The 22096-nt window shown below is 39.9% G+C and overlaps 1 protein-coding gene and 1 pseudogene across 2 annotated transcripts in view; one reads left to right on the forward strand and one right to left on the reverse strand.

Moving 5' to 3' along the window:
* Positions 1–472: 472 nt before the first annotated feature.
* ZBTB21 (zinc finger and BTB domain containing 21) overlaps positions 473–22096 on the reverse strand; it is a 38153-nt gene continuing 16529 nt past the window's right edge. Inside the window, exons 2-3 of one of the 2 annotated variants that reach the window (XM_006898388.1) lie at positions 2071–3689; positions 473–1467 (exon numbers count right to left, since the gene is read on the reverse strand). In XM_006898388.1, coding sequence (XP_006898450.1) covers positions 473–1467; positions 2071–3676 — 2601 coding nt within the window. In that variant the 5' untranslated portion in view covers positions 3677–3689. Of the gene's footprint in view, positions 3690–22096 lie in introns of both variants that reach the window. The other variant, XM_006898387.1, reaches the window with a different exon arrangement.
* On the forward strand, positions 7475–8183 carry LOC102869400 (annotated as a pseudogene).

Genomic DNA, 22096 nt, shown 5'->3' on the forward strand with positions numbered 1-22096 from the left:
CCTAGTTTCTAAATCATTACTGCAAACTATTTCACTCCCTCCTGGTAAGTTTTGGACTTATGAGCATGGCTAAGAATTAACTAGAACTACGGTGTCTGATAAAACCAAAAGGAGAAATACTTTAACAGTATTTAATTAATTGTAAATGAATTTTAAAAAAACAACAACAAAAACCAAAACCAAACCTCAGTTAAAGATTATACTGACACCATGGAATGAGGAACCATGCAAACAATCACAATTAGTCAAATTTCAACATTAATGAAATAAAATCATTTAGTAAAAGGCCAGAACCACAATATTTTTAAATTTACCTAAAGCTGAGCAAGGACATTACTTGTCCCAAATTCAAGCATAACTTCCAATCTTTATTTTCCCCCCAGAAAAATATTGTTTCTTGACGCATTTCACAATGTAGACTGAATTCCAGAAGCCATCTCCCATTTGCTAACAAGTAAAAAGTGTTGTTCTTTTAATTGTGAGTTTGTTCATGACTCCAGAGGCTAAATGCAGTCTTGAATGTTCTATGGCAAAGTTTACACATAAATTGTCTTTTAAATGTGATTGCTGAGAGGGGTGGGGCATGGTAAAAAAGGGTGTCTGATTCTTGGGGTACGAAGAGCTTTTCTGTGGCAGGAGTTGGATTTTCAGACAGACCAGTTGGGCTGTCAGGCTCCAGGGGCTGGATCTTGGGTAAGGGGGGCGGTGGCGGCAAGGGTGGTGGGGAGGGAGAGTTTGTTGGTGCAGGGCAAGCTTCCGATTCTTTATGCGCTGAATCCTCGGTGGTCTGAGACATGTGAGATTGGAAATGACTCCAGAGCCGGAAATTTGTGCGAAAAGCTTTGTTGCAAACATGGCAGATGAAAGGTTTCACAGAACACAGAAGCTCCTGGTGACGTTCCAGCTGCTTGTGCACCGTGAACATTTTTCCGCATTTCTCGCAGGGCCAGAGGCCAGTGTCTTTGCTGGTACTTGCTTCTTTGGGGGCTGTGCTGCTCTCTGGCACTTCTTCCTCTGCCTCTTCCATGGGCTCCTCTTTGACTTGGATTTTAAGTTGTTTAGAAAGACTGAGGTCTTCAGGGAGGCACGAGGAGTCTTCAGAATCAAAGTTAACCTGTTCAGAAGAATCACTGAACACATTGTCATCTTTTGCTGTGATCACATGGTTGGCTTTATGTGGCTCAGGCTGAAGCTGAGGCCTTGAAGAATTGGAGACCTCGCCATTGTGGTCAAGAACAGGCAGGGGAAAGTTTTCCGTTGGTGTAATGGTGTTCTGGTTGTGGACTTCAACCTGGTGCCGCCAGATGCTGAAGGAGGACTTGAAGGTGCGCATGCACTCCAGACAGGTCAGCTTCTTGTACTCACATTTGTTCTCGTGCTCCTGCTTTAGCTCAGGCGAGAAAAACCTAAGGCTGCAGTAAGGGCAAACGGTTGCATTTCTGCATAATCTCTCGTGGTTGCCTTGTTCTAGAAGAGAAGAGAGCTTAGCATTACAGAGGCGGCACTGGTAAACTTCCTTGCTTTCTACTGGGCTTTCAAGAGGGACATGCTCTTTTGGCTTAGTGACTCTATTTACTCCAATGAGTTTTTCTCCCGGGTGCATTTTTATGTGCTGTTTAAACTGAGAGAGAAAACGATAGGCTTTTCCACAATAAGTACAAATGTATGCTCCTTTGGCTCTTGATCTTAAGTTCCTCTTGATGACTTGTTGTGCTGGGGAACTAGTCTGTCCCTGAAAACCAGGCTTGCCACGCCTTAACTTAATAATTAGGGCCTTTTTAATCTCCCTTTCTCTGACTATATCAATCAGCTTTCTTTGGAATTTTTCATCCAAAACAGCATGTGAACTAGAGGCTGGGGATGGGTTCTTCACTATGCCGTGCTGTGTCTGACAGTGTGTCCACACTTTAAAATTTGTGTGAAATCTCTTGTGACAAATGTCACAAGCATAGGGCTTTTCGGGGTTATGGTATATGTTAACGTGACGGTGAAGACCTGCTGTTGATCTAAAGATCTTAAGGCAATGTTTGCATTTAAACTTTCTGTTGGGTTTCGTTCCCGCCAACTCACCAAATTCATCTTTATTCAAGTCAGAATCTGGAAAGTCTGCCTCGAGGAGAGCAGGACTCGCGCCTTCCTCACAGTTAGCTTCTGACACAGGAGATCCACGCTCATTTACCTTTAGCTTCTTGAAGGGCAATCTTCTGTCAGTCTGGAACCTCCTCTTGGCTGGAAGCCTGCTCATTTCCTTTGGGTCATCTTCTGTTTTCAGAGAAAAGTCTTTTGTAACTACTGACAGTGAAGCTGCCGCTGCTGCCGCCACCGAGTCCCCCACAGTCACTCTGATGATGTCTGAAGGGTCTGAGAGCGGACTACTAGGTTCTGTTTTTATTCGAACCTCTGTGACAGGTGAGGAGGCCTCCCTGTCTGTAGACTGAGAAGCACTGAAGGACCTAAGGCGATGTGAGGACAGGACTGATATCCTGTCATCCAGGGTCGCTTTCTCACTACCATCTTTTATGGATGGCTTTTGGGATAAAGCACAAATCACATTTCCCGGTGCATCATTAGACAAGGAAGATGATCCCTGGGAGGATTTCAAATCTATTGAGGATGAATACATGGGGACCTGACTATCCATTGACAGTGACCGTCTGAGGAGACTCTTGACAAGTGGGCCACTTCGGTCAATGCTCTGGTTTCCAGAACCAGGCTCACTGGAGGGGATCACGAGCCCCAGTTTGGAGTAGTACAGTAAGTTTCTGTCTTCACTTTTACCACCTCCGGTGTTGGTCTCCTTCAATAGATAGGGAGCCTCTGATGAACCACACAGAGACAAAACAGGTGGCCGTGGTTTTTTCAAAGCCAGCTCAATAGTTTTTCCTTTGGGAAGCTGACCGCTCACACCCGGCTTATCATCCACAGCTTCTCTGTCCTGCAGAGGCTTTGAAGGCAACACTGAATTTCTTTTTACTAAATTACTTCTACTAGGATCATCTAAAGAGCAAGAACGCTCAAGAGACTTGGTATATACCACCGAACTGTCTCTCGGCCAACTCTTTTCACTTAGTGACAGGCTGTGAAGGGAGTCAATAGGTTTGGGGACCTGTGGCTTACTGCTATTGGTCTTGGTGGCAATGTTAGGTGAGTGCCTGGAAGGATGGCTCACATCGGGTGGGGTTGGACTCACAGTTTTTCCCTGTGCTTCATTTCTACTTTGACAGACAATAACACTTCTCTTTTGGGAACTGCTTTCATCATCTTCTATGAAAACTTTTTTCCGACTGGGACATGTCAGGAAGGGGGCTTGAGGCGTTTTTGAAACAATGTTAGTCAGGAAGGAAATCCCCAGACTATAGCCAAGTTCTTGCACTGCGGCCAGGCTGCTCTTCTCAACAAACAAAGATGAGGAATAAATGTAGTTTAAGACATTATCAAAAGCATCTGGCTCACAAAAATCAAGCTGAAACACACTTTGTGACTCGTTCTCTTTGTTTGTGAATAAACTCTGAAAATATTCACTGCTGGCAGCCAACACGTTTTTATGAGCTCGGAATTTCTGGTCACCGACGATCAGAAGCACATCACACAGCTGTCCTTTGAGGCGCTCTTCATTCAAAGCACTCAGGAGAGAAATGGAGTGTGCTGGGTTTATGTAATGCAGTAATCCCTCCATTGTTGGGGCTTATCTGAAAGATAAATGTACAACTATTGTAAATGACACAATGCAAAGTTCTCTGCTCACACCCTTGCTGCAGTCACCATGTCAATCTATCTGGTTGAGGGTCTTTCTCTCTTTTGCTAACCCTCTACCTTTCCAAGCATGGTATCTTTTTCCAAGGAATAATAGCCTTTCCTAGCAACATGCCCAAAGTATGTGAGGCAAAGTCACCATCCTTGATTCCAGGGAGCACTCTGGCTGCACTTTTCCCAAGAAATATCCATTTATTTTTTTTTGTAGTCCATTAGATATTTCAATGCATATCTAGCAAAATAGTAAGCTTAGACTCAGGATGATATTTTTAGACACTTAAAAAAGGAGAAAGCTCATAGTCATCAATCATTAAAACAGAATTACTTTGGACTCTGTTGTTGTTGTTAGGCACCATCGAGTCGACAACAACTCATAGGGACACTAGCTCTGAACCCTGTCCTATCCTGAGCCAATCTCACTGTCTCTGACACACTTGGCCCTATTACCCCAGCACTGTGTCAAACCATCTCATCTGGGGTCTTCCTCTCTTGTGCTGTCCCTCCACCCTTCCAAGCATGATGTCCTTCACCAAGGACTGGTTCCTCCTATAAATATCATACCATTTATTAGGCTGTTAGAACTTGACAGGTATGTAGGGAAACATTTCTTGAAAATAATAAAAATGTTGATTTTAAATAGAGTTTTCATCTATTCAATGATTGGTTCTATTTCAGACACTAAGAATTATCAAAACTCTTTAAGTCTATAATTCTGATAGAACATCAGTTTTACTACTGCATATTCTTTTTTTTAGGGTCACCTTCATATTATTTTTTGTGTTTGTGTTGTTCCTTTATTTTTAAATTTTATTTGAGGGTAAGTTTACAAATCATATTGCATTTTCATGCAATCATTCATAGGCATTTTGTTTTATAACATTAATTATAATTACATGCCTAATTAAACTCTTTTGTGTATTACTTTTTCCTTCAACCAACCCATCTATTAATTTTGGCTCCCCTCTCCCTTGCCTTCTCATCCTTGTCAACATTCCTAGACTAATTCTGTATGTAAATTTTTCCTTAGCTTTTTATAGTAGTGGTTTCATACCATAATTGTCCTTTTTTAACTGATAAGTTACTTAGCATAACTTTTTCTAGATTCATCCATATTGAAGTTGTTGCATGCTATAAATCTTATCAATGTTATGAACATTTCTGAACCTTGTCCTGTCCTGCAGCTGCCTCATTATCTGATCTGCTCGAGCCCACTGTTAGTCACTGTGTCAATCACTCTTGTTGCAGTTCTTCCTCTCTTTCTCTGACCTGTCATCTTTCCTAAGGACTGGACCCTCTGGGCAATATACTCAAAGTATGTAAGAAGTTTTACCGCCCTGTGTCTAAGAAGCACACTGGTTGCATGTGCTCCAAGACAGATTTGTTTGGGAAATTCAGAACTCTTCTCAAACACCACAATTCAAAGGCATTGGTTCTCCTGCTGTCTTTATTTATTATCCAATGTTCAAATGCATGGGAAGCAAGTGTAAATATCATGGCTTGGATCAAGTGCACCTTAGTCTTTAAAATGATATCACTGCTCTTTTCTAGGTTACCAGTCCATGCCTAGGATGCAACTAATGTATTGTTTTGTTTTTTACAACTTCAAATTTTCCTGAGTGCCTGTTTCATAGATTCTATGTTCCAATTATTTATGACTATTTGTATCTATCATTTTTTTAGTGTCTTCTTATTTGAGGGGTTCTACTTCTGGTATACTATCTAACAATGCTCTTCTGTTACACATAGCTTTTAAAGGTGTACTATTTTAGTAGTGGATGGCCAATAGTGCTGCTGAGCTGAAATCTGTCCATCATGGGTGGTCCTGCTGATATTTGAAACACTAGTGGCAAGCTGGACTATACAAAGAAAAACGTGGCGTTAGGACCAGAGAAAGACTCTTCAACAATCTACATTATGCAAGTGACATAATCTTGCTTGCATAATGTGAACTTTGAAGCACTTGCTGCAGAAGATCAAAGACTACAGCTTTCAATATGGATTACATCTCAAAAATAAGAAAACAAAAATCCTTATCACTGGACTAATTGGCGATATAATGAGAAAGACTAAAGTTGTTTATTATTTCATTTTACTTGGGTCCAATCAACATCCACAGTAAAAGCAGTCAGGAAATCAAAAGACGTGCTGCCCTGAGAAGATCTTCTGACAAGGACCTCCCCAGAGTGCTAAAGAGCAAGGATGTCAGCTTAAAGACTAAGGTATGTCTGATCAAGTTATGATATTCTCAATTACTTCCTATGGATTTGAAAGGTGGACAATGAATAAGGAAGACTGAAGAACAACTACTGTCTTTGAATTGTGGTGTTGGAAAGAGAGTACTGAATATATGATAAACTGTCAAAAGAATAAACAAATCTGTCTTAGAGGAAGTACAACCAGGTTGTTACACAGAAGCAAGGAGGGTGAAATATCTCACATACTTTGGCCAAAAGGGGCCAGTCTCTGGAAAAAGGTATGCTGGGAAAGGGAGCAGGTCAGAGAAAGAGCAGAAGATCCTCTACAAGATGGATTGCTATAGTGACTGTAACAATGGGCTCTAGCATATCAGAAACTGGGAGAATGGCATAGGATAGAGCAAAGTTTAGATCTGCTCGTCAGGGGATATAGCACAAGGCTAGAGCATCTGACTGCAGATCTCTTGTATATAGGGTCACTTTGAGTTATAGTCAATTTGATGGCATCTAATAACAACTTTGGAGAAGTCTCTGGCAACAGATTTTCCTAATGCAACATGTCTTTAGTTTCTTTATTATCACTACTGTTGAGTCTGAATTGACCAATAACTGACCCTCTGGTAGGTTTTGAAGGATTTTAAATTACATGAGAATATTTCACAAATTCTTGATTGATTTTTACTGACACTCCATTGTGTCAAAGGATCAGTTTCTTTAGCTATTTGCACACTGGCAGACATTTGGGTTGTTTTCACCTTCTTGCTACTATAAATAATGATGCAATAAACATGAATATGACTATGCATAAATTTGCGTTGCAGTTCTTATTTCCTTGGGGTATATACCCAACAGTGGGATTCCAAATAAGTTATGGTATATTATTTTTTAAATTAATATTTAATCATTCATATACACTGTGTTTCATACAATTGTTTATTTACATTATATTTTGTTTGTGTATATTGTGGGTGGTTTTTCTTTTTCACAATTATTGTATATTCTTAAAGGGTAATAGCAAATATTAATAATTGATTGCAAAGTCAAGTTACTAAAAATCTTTAAATATGTTTAAGACTTTAGAAACCGAAATCACTATTTAGTTATTACTAAAAGTGTTTAAGAAAGTGTCAAAATCTCAAACATAAAAGTTTGTTTTAATTTTCAGATTAAACATTTCTGCAATCTCCTGAATACTATTTTCTTACCAAATCACATTTCCAGTAACAGCATAAAAGAAATGCTAGCCTTTATCTAAATTTAAGTAGTATTACTATTAAATTGTGGTGGTGGTGTACAATAATATTAAAATACAGATTGGGTCAAAAAAAAAGGTTGGAGACCAAATGATTCAATTTTGTACAATAAATGATTTATTACTTCATTGCAAATTATCTTCTTTAAAAAACACAATCAAGATCCCTCCCCTCCCAAAACCACCCTCACAAACTCCACAACTGTGCTCTCTGTGCCTCTTTGAGCAACAGATAAGATAGCCCTCTCTCCCTTGGCCACATCCTTGAGACATGATGCTGAAGGCCAGAGTAAACAGATTTGGGTACACTGGACACCTGGTCACCAGGGCTGTTTTTAATTCTGGCAAAGTGAATGTTGCTACTGTCAATGATCCCTTCCATTGACTTCAACCACATGGTCTTTATGTTCTAATATGGCAAGTTCAATGGCACTGTCAAGGCTGAGAATGACAAGCTGTTCATCAATGGGAAAGCCAAAACTATCTTACAAGAGTGAGATCCTATCAACATCAAGTAGAGTGATGCTACTGCTGAGTATATTGTAGAGCACTGGTATCTTCACAACCTTTGAGAAGGCTCGGGATCACTTGAAGGGCCAAATGGGTAATCATCTCTATTCCTTCTGCCAAAGCCCCCCATGTTTGTGGTGAGTGTGAACCAATAGGACAACTCTCTCAAGATTGTCAGCAATGCCATGTACACCACCAAGTGCTTGGCCTCCATGAAAACTACTGCATCGCAGAGGGACTCATGACTGTAATCCATACCAACACTGCCACCCAGCAAACTGTGGATGGCCCCTCTGAAAAGCTGTAGCTGATGGCAGTAGAGCTGCCCAGAACTCATCCCTCCATCTACTCGCACTGCCAAAGCCGTCGGCAAGTTCAACCCTAAGCTGAATGGGAAACTCACTGGCATGGCTTTCCATGTGCCCTGCCCTAAGATGTCAGCTGTGGATCTGACCAGCCATCTGGAGAAGTAACTGACTGCAAAAACCATGGCCTGTATCAGATGCACCTTAGTCTCCAGAGTGACACCACTGCTCTTCAGTACCCTGGAGAGGTCCCTAACAGCAGACTTTCCCTCGCAATAAGTCTTTTAATTTCCTGGATGCTGGTGCCAAGAGTGTTGACTGTGGAGCCAAGCAGACTAAAGTGGTTAACAATCTAAACCTCTTCATCATCCATCCTGACACTGCCAATTGGTCCAGTGGTGAGAATTTTTGTCTTCTTGATACTGAGCCTCAATCCATACTGAAGGCTACAGTCCTTGACTCTCTGTAGCAAGCATTTCAGGTCCTCCTCAGTTTCAGAAAGCAGGGTAGTGTCATCTGCATAACGCAGATTGTTGATCGATCTTCCACCAATCCTGACGCCACACCTCTCCTCACAGAGCCCAGCCTCTCGGATAATCTGTTCTGCACACAGGCTGAAAAAGTATGGGCCACATCCCTGGCATATACCCTTCCCAATTTTGAACCATGCAGTGTTTCCTTGCTCTGTTCTGATGATGCCTCTTGGTTCACGTATAGGTTTCCCATTAGCATGATCAGTTGCTCTGGGATTCCCATTCTTCTCAGAGTCAGCCACAGTTTGTTATGATCCACATAGTGAAACACCTTTGCATAATCAATGAAATACAGATAGACATTCTTCTGGTGTTCTCTGCTTTCAGGTAAGATCCATCTAACATGAGCTACAATATCCCTAGTACCAGGATCCCTTCTACACCCAGCCTGGACTTCTGGCAGTTCTCTGCTGATATGCTGTTCCAGTCGTTTTTGGATAATCTTAAGTAGAATCTTGCTTGCATGTGAAATCAATGATATTGTTCTATAGTTTCCACACTCTGTTGGGTCACCCTTCTTTGGGATGGGAACAAATATAGATCTCTTCCAGTCAGTTGGCCAGGTGGTTGTTCTCCAGATTTCTTTGCTATTTCCTTCAAATCAGCCTGAACTTCTTCCTTCATCACCATAGGCTCTTGGTCATATGTTATTTCATTAATTTCTTCTGTGTCTGCCAATTCCTTTTGATACAGTGACTCAGTATATTCTTTCCATCTTCTTTTAATACTACCTGGATCATTTAATATTCTGTTTAAAACATCCTTGATTATAGCAACTCGAGGTTTGAATTTGTTCTTCAGTTCCTTGAGCTTAAGAAATGCTGAACGAGTTCGGCCCTTCTGATTTTCTGACTCCAGCTCCTTGCACATTTCATTGTAACATTTTGCTTTGTCATCCCGTGCTGCCTTTTGGAATCTTCTATTCAGTTCTTTAGTATCTTGAATTCTTCCTTGTGCTTTGGCTTCTCTGTGCTCCAGTGCAATCTTCAGAGTCTCTTCTGACATCCATTTTGGTCTTTTTTTTTTTTTGTTCTCCATCTTTGTAATGACCGTTTGCACTCTTCTTGGATGATACCTTTGACATCCTACCACAACTCATTTGGTCTTCACTCATTAATGTTCAAGGCCTCAAACCTGTTCCTGAGATGGTTCTGAAATTCAGGTTGGATAAACTCAAAGTCATATTTTAGTTCCTGTGGATTTGGTTTAATTTTCCTCAGCTTCAACTTGAACTTGCATATGAGTAGTTGGTGGTCTGTTCTACAATCAGCTCCTGGCCTAGCTTTCACAGCTGATATTGAGCTTCTCCAGCAATTCTTTCCGCAGATGTAATCAATCTGATTCCTATGCATACCATCTGGTAAAATCCATGTGTACAACCTGCATTTATGTTTCTTATAAAACATATTTGCAATGAATAAGTCATTGGCCGTGCAAAATTTGACCATTCTATCTCTAGCTTCATTTCTGTCACCGAGTCCAAGTTTTCCAACTACTGATTCTTCTTCTCTGTTTCCAACTTTTGCATTGCAGTCACCCATTATCAATGCATCTTGACTGCATGTTTGATCGATCTCTGACTGTAAAAGTTGGTAGAAATCATCTATTTCTTCTTCTTTGGCTCTGGTTGTTGGTGCATATATCTGAATGATACTGGTATTTACTGGACTTCCTTGTAAGCATATGGATATTATCCTGTCACTCACAATGTTGTACTTCAAGACTGATCTAAAAATTACTTTTTAACTATGAAAGCAATCCCATTTTTTTCTTGCCTTTTCATCCATCTGGAGAAAGCTGCCAAATATGATGACATCAAGAGAGTAGTAAAGCAGGCATCAGAAGGGCCCCTAAAGGGCACCCTGGGATACACTGAAGACCAGACTGTTTCCTGTGACTTTAACCCCTCTTCCACCTTTGATGCTGGAGTTGGAAATGCCCTGGATGACCAGACCACTTTGTCAAACTCCTTTCTTGGTATGACAATAAAATTGTCTACAGTAATAGGGTGGCAGACATGATGGTTCACATGGCCTTCAATGAATAAGAGCCACCAGACCACCAGCCCCAGAACTAGAAGAGAAAAAGAGAGATTCTCAGCTGCTGGGAAGTCCTTGTCTCAACTTGATCCCTTCAACATTGAGAATCTTGCATCTTTGGTACAGTTTCCACGTAATCTGCCTGGGAAAGCGGAAGGGTTTTGAGAGCCTATCTTATCAGGTATCATCAATAAAGTACCCTGTACTCAGCAAAAAGGCCCCAGAAAACAAAAAATTCCTATGAATGGTGATTATATACACAGATTTCCCTTGAAGCACTACACAGGAATAAGACTGACCACATTTATGGAAAAAGTAGTTGGACATCAGAAGTCAAAACCAGGCCAGCTGTAGAATCTGGAACAGATCATCAATTACTCAAGTACAAGTTCAAACTGAAGCTGAGAAAAAATAAAATTAGTCTATAAGAACCAAAAGACCACCCTGAGTCTATCTCACATGAATTTTAAAACCATCTCAAGAACAGTTATGAGGTATTGAACACTAATGATTAAAAAAAAAAAAAGATGAGCTGTGGGATAACATCAAGGATACCAAACAGGAAAAACAAACAAACAAACAAACAAACAGGATACTAACCAGGAAGAAAGTATATGGTCATTAAAAAGACAAGGAAGAAAGAAAAGACCAAAATGGACATCAGAAGAGACTCTGAAAACTGCACTAGAATGTTGAGAAGCCAAAACATATGGAAGAAATGGTGCATTTAAAAAGTTGAACAAATTATTTCAAAAAGTAGTGTGAGAAGTCTAAAGTATGAAAATAAAATGTGCAAAGAGCTGTTGTTATAAAAGCAAAATAGAAGAACTTGCTCAGAATTTCTAAAGCTAAAAGAGCTGAAAAACAAATTCGAGTTGCAAGTTGCAATACTGAAGGATGCTATGGGCAAAATACTGAATGATCTAGGGAGCACCAAAAGAAGATAGTGGGAACATGCAGAGTCAATGTACCAAAAACATGATATGGAACCATTTCAGTAAGCAGCATCTAATCAGGGGCCAACGGTGATGAAGGAAGTTCAAGCTGCACTAAAAGCAAAGGCAAAATATAAGGCAATTTATGGAATACCAATTGACATGTTTCAACAAAGAGATGAATATGGTCACCAGTGTAAGCCAAGAAATTTGGAAGACAGCTACCTGTCCAAATGACTTGAAGAAATCGTATCTGTTCCTATTCCTCAAAAAGATGATCCAATAGAATGTAAAAATTATCAAATACTATCACATGCAAGTAAAATTTTGCTGAAAATGATCCAAAAACAGCTGGAAAGTACATCACAGGAAACTGCCAAAAATTCAAGCTGGATTTACAAGAGGCTGTGGCACCAGAGATATCACTGCTGATATCAGATAGATCATGGCTAAAAGCAGAGAATATTGAAGAATCAGAGGATATTGTGGTGCTAAAGCGTTTACTGTTCAAAACATCTTTCCTAACCCACGGACTTTGACACTGACACACGGATGGGCTGTTGTTTCTTATTAGATATCATTGAGTTAAGTAAGACTCATAGTGACACTATGAACAACAGATATGAACCCTATCCTACATGAGCCTATTGCAGCAATCACAGTGTCAATCCACCTGGCTGAGGGTCTTGTCTTCCTCTCTTCTGCTAGACCTTCATCTTTCCAAGCATAATGTTCCCCTCCAAGGAACAGCATCTACTGACAACATGCTCAAAGTATGTGAGATAAAGCTTCGTTTTATTTGCTTCCAAGGAGCACCAACTGTACTTTCTCTAAGACATATTTGTTTGTTCTTTTGTCAGTCCATGGGTATTCAGTACTCTTTCCCCACACCATAGCTCAAAGGCATCCATTCTTCCTCTGCATCCTCACTCACTGTTCAGCTCTCAGATGCACAGTAAATGACTGAAAAGATCATAGTCTGTATCAGGTGAACCTTAGTTTTCAAACTGAAATCTCTGCTCTTCAGTAATCTGGAGAGGTCCCTGACGGCAGACTTTCCCAGTGCAATACATCTCCTAATCTCCTGACTGCTGGAACCAAGGGTGTTGACTGTAGATTCAAGAAATGAAGTTTGGGGGGGAAAAAAAGGAAAAGGAAGATGAAGTCTTGACAATTTCAATCTGGGAACAGATTCATGGATGGGTGAGATCACACGGTATAAGTCTGTCCACAAGTGGACTGGCTAGTCTTGCCATTCCACTAGCAGAATTTGGAAATCTCAGTAACAAGGAATAATCCTCTCAGGCCAGAGATTCCTGTGCCAATCAAACTAGCATCTAAACAAGGGCAACAGCAACCTCAGCAGAAAAAGAGAGAATGACATGAGTCAGAGCTGACTTGAGACTGTTGCTGCACGGAGTCAGAACCAGAGGCCTTCACTCAAGCGTGCTAGAGGACTGAGGGAAGATGTCCTAGCTGGTAGAATTAATGGGATTTTGCAACACTGACCTAAGCGATGAGGCGGAAGATCAGAGGGCCTATAGCCACTCTTGAGAAGCTATCTAAAGGACTGCTGCCAACCTGAATTATAGCCTGTTAATTTCCCTAATAAATCCTGTGAGCAGGGTCCTGTAATGGATTTTGGACTCTGGACAACTGTAAGATGGGTGCTGGAATTAGTTGAAGTAGGTGCAAGATCATGGGAGACCATGTTTGACTTTATAGGAATGAATTTTGTATTGTAAATGTTGTTGATTGGACAGTCTCTCTTTGTGGAGTTAGCAGAAACAATATCTGGCTATTCAAATGCTACCTACACACTTTTTACAGATTCTGGTTGTGTTTTAGTGACTATACAAAGGCATCTGACTATGCAGATCATAAAAAATTACCATTATCATTGAGAAGAATGGGAATCCCAGAACACTTAATTGTGCTCATGTGAAACCTATGCTTAGAATTACAAAGTTGCTGTTCAAATACAGCAAGAAGACACTGCATAGTATAAAAATCAAGAAAGATGTGAAGCAGGGCTGCCTCCTTTCTCCATGCCTATTAAATCTGTACGATGAGCAAATCATTTGAGAAGCTGGACTTATGAAGAAGAATGTAATATCAGGATTAAAGGAAGAATGGAGCTCTGGTGGTCTAGTGGCAAGAAGCTGCACTGCAATCCCAGAGGTACGTGGTTCGAGTCCACCAGATGCTCTGCTGGAGAAGGAGGGACAATCTCCTCCTGTACTGGTCAGATCCCATTTGACGGTACACACACAAAAAGTAATAAAAAAAATTTAAAAAGAAAAAAAAAAAGGATTAAAGGAAGACTAACCAGCAAAGAGCGAAGAAGACCTGAAATGTGTGCTTCAAAAGTTCAAAAATTATAGCCTTCAATATGGATTACATCCCAGCATCAAGAAAACAAAAATCTTCACCACCACACCAACAGGCAACATGATGACAGAGAGAGACGTAAGACTCAAGTTTTTACTGACTGCATTTTACTTGAATCCATAATCAACATCCACAGCAGCAGCAGTCAAGAAATCAAGGGACATGTCTCATTGGGGAAATATGCGGTTAAGGACCTGTCCAAGGTGTTAAGAGGCAATGATATCAGTTTAAAGACTAAGATGGATCTGATTCAAGTCATGGTCTTTTCAATTACTCATTATGCACCTGAAAGTTGCAAAATGTCCTTCTCCAAGGAATAGATATGGTTCCTATCTATATTTAACTTTAGTGTGTTTTAGTGTATAATGAACCTTTCTACGTATAAAAAACATTAAAGCAACACTTTCAGACACAAATACATGCCTCAGTAGCACAGTAAATATAATAAATGTTTTGATGTGTTACAAAGTAGTTCCCATTATGTGCCTGAACTTTTTAATACACAAGCATACCTTGGAGAGGTTCCAGGTTTGGTTCCAGAATACAATTTAAGGGAGTATATCACAATTAGGCAGGTCACAAGAATTTTTTTTTTTCCTCACGAAAGCAAGATTCAGCTGAAAATTACCCTAAAGCAACTGGAACAAGGCCATCAACAGAGAACTGCCAGATATGCAGGCTGGGTTTAGAAGAGGCCCTGGTAGTAGGGATATTATAGATAATGTTAGATGGATCTTGGCTGAAAGCAGGGAGTACAAGAGGAATGTTTAACTATATAGATCACAACTGTGGCTAACTCTGAGAAGAATGTAATACCAGTACAATTGATTGTACCTGTGCAAAACCTATACTTGGGACTAGGAGGCAGTTGTCAGAACAAAGGGACACTGCATGGTTTAAAATCAGGAAGGGTGTATGCCAGGGATGTGTTCTAGTTCTATACCTTTTCAATTTATATACAGATCATCCGGGAGGCTGAGCTGTATGAGGAGGAGTGTGGCATCAGGATTGGAGGAAGATTCATCAACAACCTGTGTTATGCAAATGACACAACCCAGCTTGCTGAAGCAGAGGAGGATCTGAAGCACTTGCTGCAGGAGGTCAAGGACTGCAACCTTCAATATGGATGGAAGCTCAACAACAAGAAAACAAAGATTTTCATACCACTGGGCCAACTGGCAGCATTATGACAGATGGTGAAGAGATTAACAGCTTTAGTTTACTTGGCTCCACAATCAACACTTTTAGTACCAGGAGCCAGGAAATCAAAAGACAAATTGCACTAGGAGCATTTGTCATCAGGGACCTCCTCAGAGTACTGAAGAGCAACAATGTCAGTCTAGAGATTAAGGTGCACTTGATTCAGGCTATAGTCTTTGCAATTGTTTGTTATGTGTCAGAGAGCTGGATAATGACTAGGGATGATGCTTTTGAGTTGTGGTGCAGGAGAAGAGTATTGAATATACCATGGACTGCCAGGAGAACAAACAGGTTCCTCCTGTAGAAGGTGAACCCCGGCTGCTCCTTGGAGGCAAGGATTATGAGGCTTAGTCTGACATACTGTGGACATGGTGCAAGGAGGGACCAGTCCTTGGAGAGGGACATCATGCTTGGAAGGGTGGAGCGAAAGAGAAAAAGAAGAAGACCATCAATGAAATGGATTTATTCAGGAGTAAGTAATGAGGGTAGGTGTGTCAGAAATAGTAAAGTTGGCACAGAATAGAGCAGGTCTATTGTGCATTGGGTCGCTATGAGTCATAAGCAACTCGACGGCACATAACAATATCAACAACAATAACAACAGTGCATTAGAAAAGTAATGCTTACACTATACTGTAGTATATATTAAGTTACTAAAACATGACACAGTAAAAGAAGTTAACATATGGTGTTGGAAAAATGGTGCCAACAGATCTGCTTTAGATAGTTTGGTACAAACCTTCAATTTGCAAAAAACTCACAGCATCTGTGAAGCACACTAAAATGTATTATTATCACTAATATGCTTTAGGAGTTTATAGCTATGGTTTGTATATACAATATTTCTTACTACCCCGATGAATACTTAATTCAATGTCAAAGAAATGAGTATACATCAGCCCAACAGAGGGTCAAGAGGTGTACTGCCAACCTAAAACCATATGGTTCTAATCCACTAGCTGCTGTGTGAGAGAAAGGTGAGCAACCTACCTCGTCCTGTGAAATTTAGTCTCTAAAAACTCACTGGAGGGTCAGCTAAATCAGTTCCAACTCGATGGCCTCTAACAACATTCACAGATGAAAAGCAACCTAGTTCACACAGAGACAAAGCTTAACTTTATCTGATCTCCCAGGCTTCTCTACTGAAATGCTCCCAAACTTATCCCTTGTAACACCTTTTGTTTTTCTTCTTCTTTTTTTTTTTTTTCTATTCTAAGGGTACCTTTTCTTTAAAATATTTATTTTTATTAAGAGGGCCTCACAGTAAAAGAACATCTCTATTTGGTCATTCCCTCAAAGGAGAGCTGTAGATGAACTTGGGACTAAGCACATTTCTAAGTTCTCTTCTAGTCCAAAGGTCAGCCATTATAGCCAGTCCAGCATGCATGCTTATCAGTAGAGTCCTCACAGGAGATGGCCTTCTGATCATCACTGTGACATGACCAGAAAGAGTAGATAATTATCTTCAATATTATTTAAATTTAGCTTGTTCTTGTTGTTCTGTGCCACTGAGTCGCCTGCAACTCATAGCAATCCCATGTACACTAGCTTTCAAAGCTACCCCTATCCTAAGCCAATTTCATCACCTTCGACAGACCTAATCCCATTGCTTCAGACACTGGGTCAACCCATCTCATCCTGGGTCTTCTATTCCGTGCTATCCCTTCACCCTCCAAGCATAATGTCCTTCTTCAAGCACTGATCTCTCCTGGCCACATGTCCAAAGCTTCAAAATCCTAGCCTCGTGGGAGCAGCCTGGTTTCAGCCTCTTCAAAACAGATTTGTTTGTTCTTCCGGCAATTCACAGTATGTTCAACACTCTTCTCCAGTTACCGTGATTCTTTGAAATTGCCTTTGCCTCTTTGAAATTTAGTTTAGGGGCATGAATTTTCATAGTAGGATGAGGCCTTTTGTTTGTTCACAAATGTTTTGGTCAAAATAAGTTTTTGTTTGTTTTTATTTATTCTTGCTGATTAAAAATGTTAAAGGTTAATTCTTCCATCTGTGACTTTTTGATAAAGGTATTTTCCTCTTCATTCTACTTTCAGTCACCAATTCCTTTTTCTCCCTTCCAGCATAAACTCACATCAGTAGCATGTAAAGAAACCTCTATCTTTCACAGAGGAACAGCACAAAATAAATGAACTTATAAGGCTATCACATAACTTGCTCACACTCTCTCTACTTTTCTACTGTTGATCGTTTCTAAGAAAACTAATTCAGACACTGCCACAGAGGAAAACATAGAAAATTCCTGCATAGGCGTATTTTAAAAGGGTTCTTTCTTAAACTTCTTGTTGTTGCTATGTTTCACTGAATGAGAACTAACCCACAGGTGACACAGCGACTTGAAAACAGCAATTAAAAATATATAAAGTGGACTAGAATGGAGTGGTTAAAATGCATCAAATGAAGTAAGCCTAATTAAGGTCCTGTGAAATTTTTCTTATAGCTATCTGCATTTCCACACATGTGTGTACTGGGTTGAGATGTAAAAATCTATTACATTCTGTGTGGCAGAACTGAAATGGTTTGAAAGTTAGCACATTCTACTCTGATCAACCTCTCTGGTTACCTGCGTCCCTACTACAAGCTGTGTTAGGTACTCTGCATGTCATTTACCCAACAAAATGATCTTTGAGAAAACCTGAGAGAAGTGGTGGTGAGAGAAGATACAAGGAAGTAAGCATTTACTACACAAGGTGAAGGACTGCAGTCTTCAATATGGATTGCATCTCAACATCAAGAAAACAAAGATTCTCACCACCAGATCAGGAGAGGGAGGAGTCAAGTAACAGATGCTGGCAGAGAGAGAGTTGGGAAAGTCACCAAAAACTATAGAGAAACAAAGGAGCCAGACTTGAGAGGACTTTACTTTGCATCCTAAGTAAAATGCAGACATTGGAACCCTTTAAGCAGAGGCATTCAAGGACCTGAATTACTTCTTAAATGCATCACTCTATGGTACTGAGAATAGACCATGAAGAGTGGGGTAGGGTGAGGACTTAAAGAGACCAGTGAAGTGGTTACTACAATAAAAATTAAGAGTTGCCTGTTAAAACTTTAATTTTCTACAACTATGAGATATCACCTCACCCCAATAAGATCAGCAAAATTTAACGTAACAGCAAGCAACAAATGCTGGCGAGGTTGTGGAGAAATTGGAACCCTTCTTCACTGTTGGTGGGAGTGTAAAATGGTGCAATCCCTGCGGAAGGCAGTATGACGCTTTCTCAAAAAGTTGCAAATAGAGATACCATTTGACTCAGCATTTCCACTACTGGGAATATACCCCAAAGAGACCATAACTGACATCCAAGTAGATATATTCACATCCATATTTACTGCGGCTTTGTTCACAATCACAAGGAGTTGGAAATAACCTAAGTGCCCATCAACAAACAAATGGATAGAGAAGCTGTGGTATAGTCACACAATGGAATACTATGCTGCATTGAAAAACAAGGAACTCATGCAATATTATTCAACATGGGTGACCCTGGAGGACATTAAGCTGACTGAAATATCTCAGTCACAAAAGGACAAACACTGCATAGTGTCACTGGTGTAGAATAGGATATCAGGGTTGGGGTAAGAATAAGAAAAACTGGATAAATTATGTATACTGCATTCAAACGGATGAGGGAAAGAACAGTTTAAAAGCAATATATTATAGGGTATTATCATAAGAGTCCGGAATGAAGGATGTAGAGTGGAGTATACTCGGGGTGGGGATGGGGGGGTGCGGGGAGGATTGTATACCAATGAAGGAATTTTTCTTTTACTTTTCAAAGAGAAGAGAGAACTGGGGGGGGGGCGGCGGAGGGCAGGGAGAAAAGTGCAACAATGAATGAATGGAAATCCAAAATCTCTGTAATTGTTCATTAAAATTAATAATAATAAAAAACCCCAACTTTAATTTTCTAACTATGAACACTGAACTGTTCCTTAATGTGCCTGTAACCAGTAGTATATTACGTGTATTACTTTTTTTCCTCTACTTCCTTTCCTGTGCTTCCTGGGATCACATCTCAAATAAAAGATCTCTGTCTGAATCCTTGTCATGGGGTCTGCTTTTACGGGAATCTCAAATAAAACAACAAAAGGAAATGTGACCATAGTTACAGAATTTGGTACTGAATGAGGAGCAAACTAAGCAACTTTTCCTTGTTTCTGGACATGAAGCAAATGCCATTCCGGGTACCCTACTGCCAAAAAAAGTTATTTTCTAATTTTTCTTTGATCACAACCTTTTTCTTCTCCATTCAAATTACCATAGTCCCTATTTTTATGTACTCTACTTTTGCTGTTGTGGAAAAATATACAGTAGAATATCCACCATCTCAACAATTTGTACAAATACAATTCAGTGATACTAATAATTTTTTAGTTGTGCACCTATTCTAACCCTTCTTTTCTGAGTTATTCATCCCCATTAACAGAACTGTTTCTTAAATTTCTCAAACTTTTTGATTTACTGTTGTCAATTCAATGTCATATACAGATGCATCTTAAAAAAAAATCACAAGGCTCAAGGCAAACATTTTATACACGTTAAGAGAAATTACTGTTTGGTTTTAAGATTTCAGTAGGTATTTTCAATTTAAGGTTTAAAGATTAACTAACGCAGCCAGTTTCTATAGTTCCAGATGGCCAGGATTCCATGAAAAATGTAAATTCTGTTCTGCATTTACATTCTTCCCTTTGGATGAGCTCTATTTTTGCTCTAAACAATTTCTTCTAATCTCTTGGCCCAGAAACAAAACCATCTGGCAGTTACAGTATTCCAGTCACTTAAGAGTTCAGTTGTAAAAGAAATATTGTCTTTGAAAGTTATTGGAGATTTAAAACTACTTATTTGACTGTAATCTCAAAACGGAGCTATCAGTGAGACTGCCTGCAAGCTGGACAGGTATGTCCATATTCCTAACATACCAGTACAGAATTACTCTAATGTATTCACTTTCTGTTTACTCATGCACTATTTTGGCCCTTAGTAATAGCTAGTATTTTATTCTGCCAGATCCTAGCAGCAACATTTTTAATACGTTAAATCAATACCGATGACAATTCTATTAAATGCATGTTATTATCAAGTCCAGATGAGGAAACTCAAACAGATACTTTTTCTAGACCAGAAAGAAGCAAAGGAGGTTTCAGACTCTGGTAGCTTGATGCCAGAGGCCCTGTTCTCTCTTCATTCTCACATTACCTTCTGAACTATCTATTCTTATCGTACCCAATGAAGAGCGAAGCTGGGAGTCAGGTTCCAGAAGCTTTGCTCTCAGTCATACAGTACATGCTTCTCATTGCAGTGCAACTATATTGTACGTGATGAAACTGTGCTGGATACGCTGTTGTTAAATATTGTCAAGTTGGAACTGACCCGTAGCTGACCATAGGTTTTCAGAGGTTGTAAATTACAGGAGATGAGATTGCTCCTCTCTCTACCATAGAACAGATGGTAGATCTGAACCTTGTGCCTTCGGGTTGGCAGCATAGCTCCTTCCTAGGCCACCAGAGCTCCCTCTGCTAGACATGGAAGGTGTTTAATCTCAAAAGCACAACCCTGATTTAAGGAGCTTAAAGCCCTAGATAGGTACAGGAAGGTCTATCAGTTATAACATGCTTAGTATTTGAAACAACAGTAAAGGATATAGTTACGGAGAGATCTGTGGAACAAAGGTGATAGATAGCAGATCCACATCTAAGGAGGAGCTGGAGAGGCAAGCAACAAGAGATGCCTCATGACAAAGAAAAATAAGGTAACATAAGAGCGTCAGGAAGATGTGTGAAGGGGACTTTAAGAACAGGGTAATATGGTCGACCTCTCAGACCAAACAGAGCAGAAAGTATCTAGGGAACTCCAGTGGATAGCTTCATCTGGCTAGAGCAGGGGGTCCTTGTAAGAGAAGGGTGGTTGACAAGATGGGGCCAGGGCTGTGGGGGCTAAAATATGCCATTTGAAGATTGCAAGCAGGAAGTAACATCTTCAATTTGATCAGTACTCCAGTATAAAGACGCTAGAGACTCCAAAAATCTTGCAATGAAAGGGAATAAGCAGTAAAGTTGGGGGCAGTAGGGCTCACCTCCAGGCTGAAGGCATGATCCCTTTCTGACTCTAGCTACAAATATAAAATTTCCAATTTAGACTTTTGTGTTTTGTTGTGTTCAACAATAGGTTTATTTATTGAATTTGACAACTTTTATTTAACTAAAAATATAAAATGCCACTTAAAAAGCCAACAAAACAGGAAAAGAAAATGTCAAATGCTGGGCACATGCCGACTGAATTTTCAAAGCCCTTTGATTTTTCTCTATTTTTCTCTTCCTCAGATAAGCCCAGCTTTGCTACTGATGTAGCTTTTCCTCACCAAATATTTCCAATCCAGTAGAACAAATATTCTGGCATGTAAATTTTTCATGCATGTTTTATCAATATATCAGTATCTTTGCCTTGTAGAAGACAGTGTATCATAGATTAAACGCTCTTACAGACAAACACATGTGGCCACTGATTTGTCCTCATTCCTTTCTCTTGACTCATCAGTGCAGGAGCTCCTGCTACCACTTTAGTCATGTGGAAAAATCATGGAGCACTTAAAACTAGTAAGATGTGAGTGGAAGAAACAGCTTAGAGGAAATTCCCCAGAAAACCCAGATTCTGAAAGAAAGCTGGCTTGCTTACCACTTATATTCTTGTACACAAAGATCACCCCAAGTTTTTCCTGAATTATTTCTATTTTATGTTGTCTCCTGAAATTTCAACATGAGATACATTTTATAGTAATAATTCATGGATGACCTGAAAGTTCTGCAAAAAGGTTTTTAGATTTACTTAGCTTCTAGGTTTGCTATCTATCAAGTAGGAAATCTTGTCAAGATTATAATAAATTTTAGTTTCCTACTGGAGCAGCACATCAACAGAGAACTACCAGAAGTCCAGGCTGGTTTCAGAAGGGGTCGTGGTACTAGAGATATTG

The sequence above is a fragment of the Elephantulus edwardii genome, unplaced genomic scaffold, assembly GCF_000299155.1.
Source record: "Elephantulus edwardii isolate Elephantulus edwardi_28Jun2011 unplaced genomic scaffold, EleEdw1.0 scaffold00228, whole genome shotgun sequence".
NCBI classification, from domain to species: domain Eukaryota; kingdom Metazoa; phylum Chordata; class Mammalia; order Macroscelidea; family Macroscelididae; genus Elephantulus; species Elephantulus edwardii.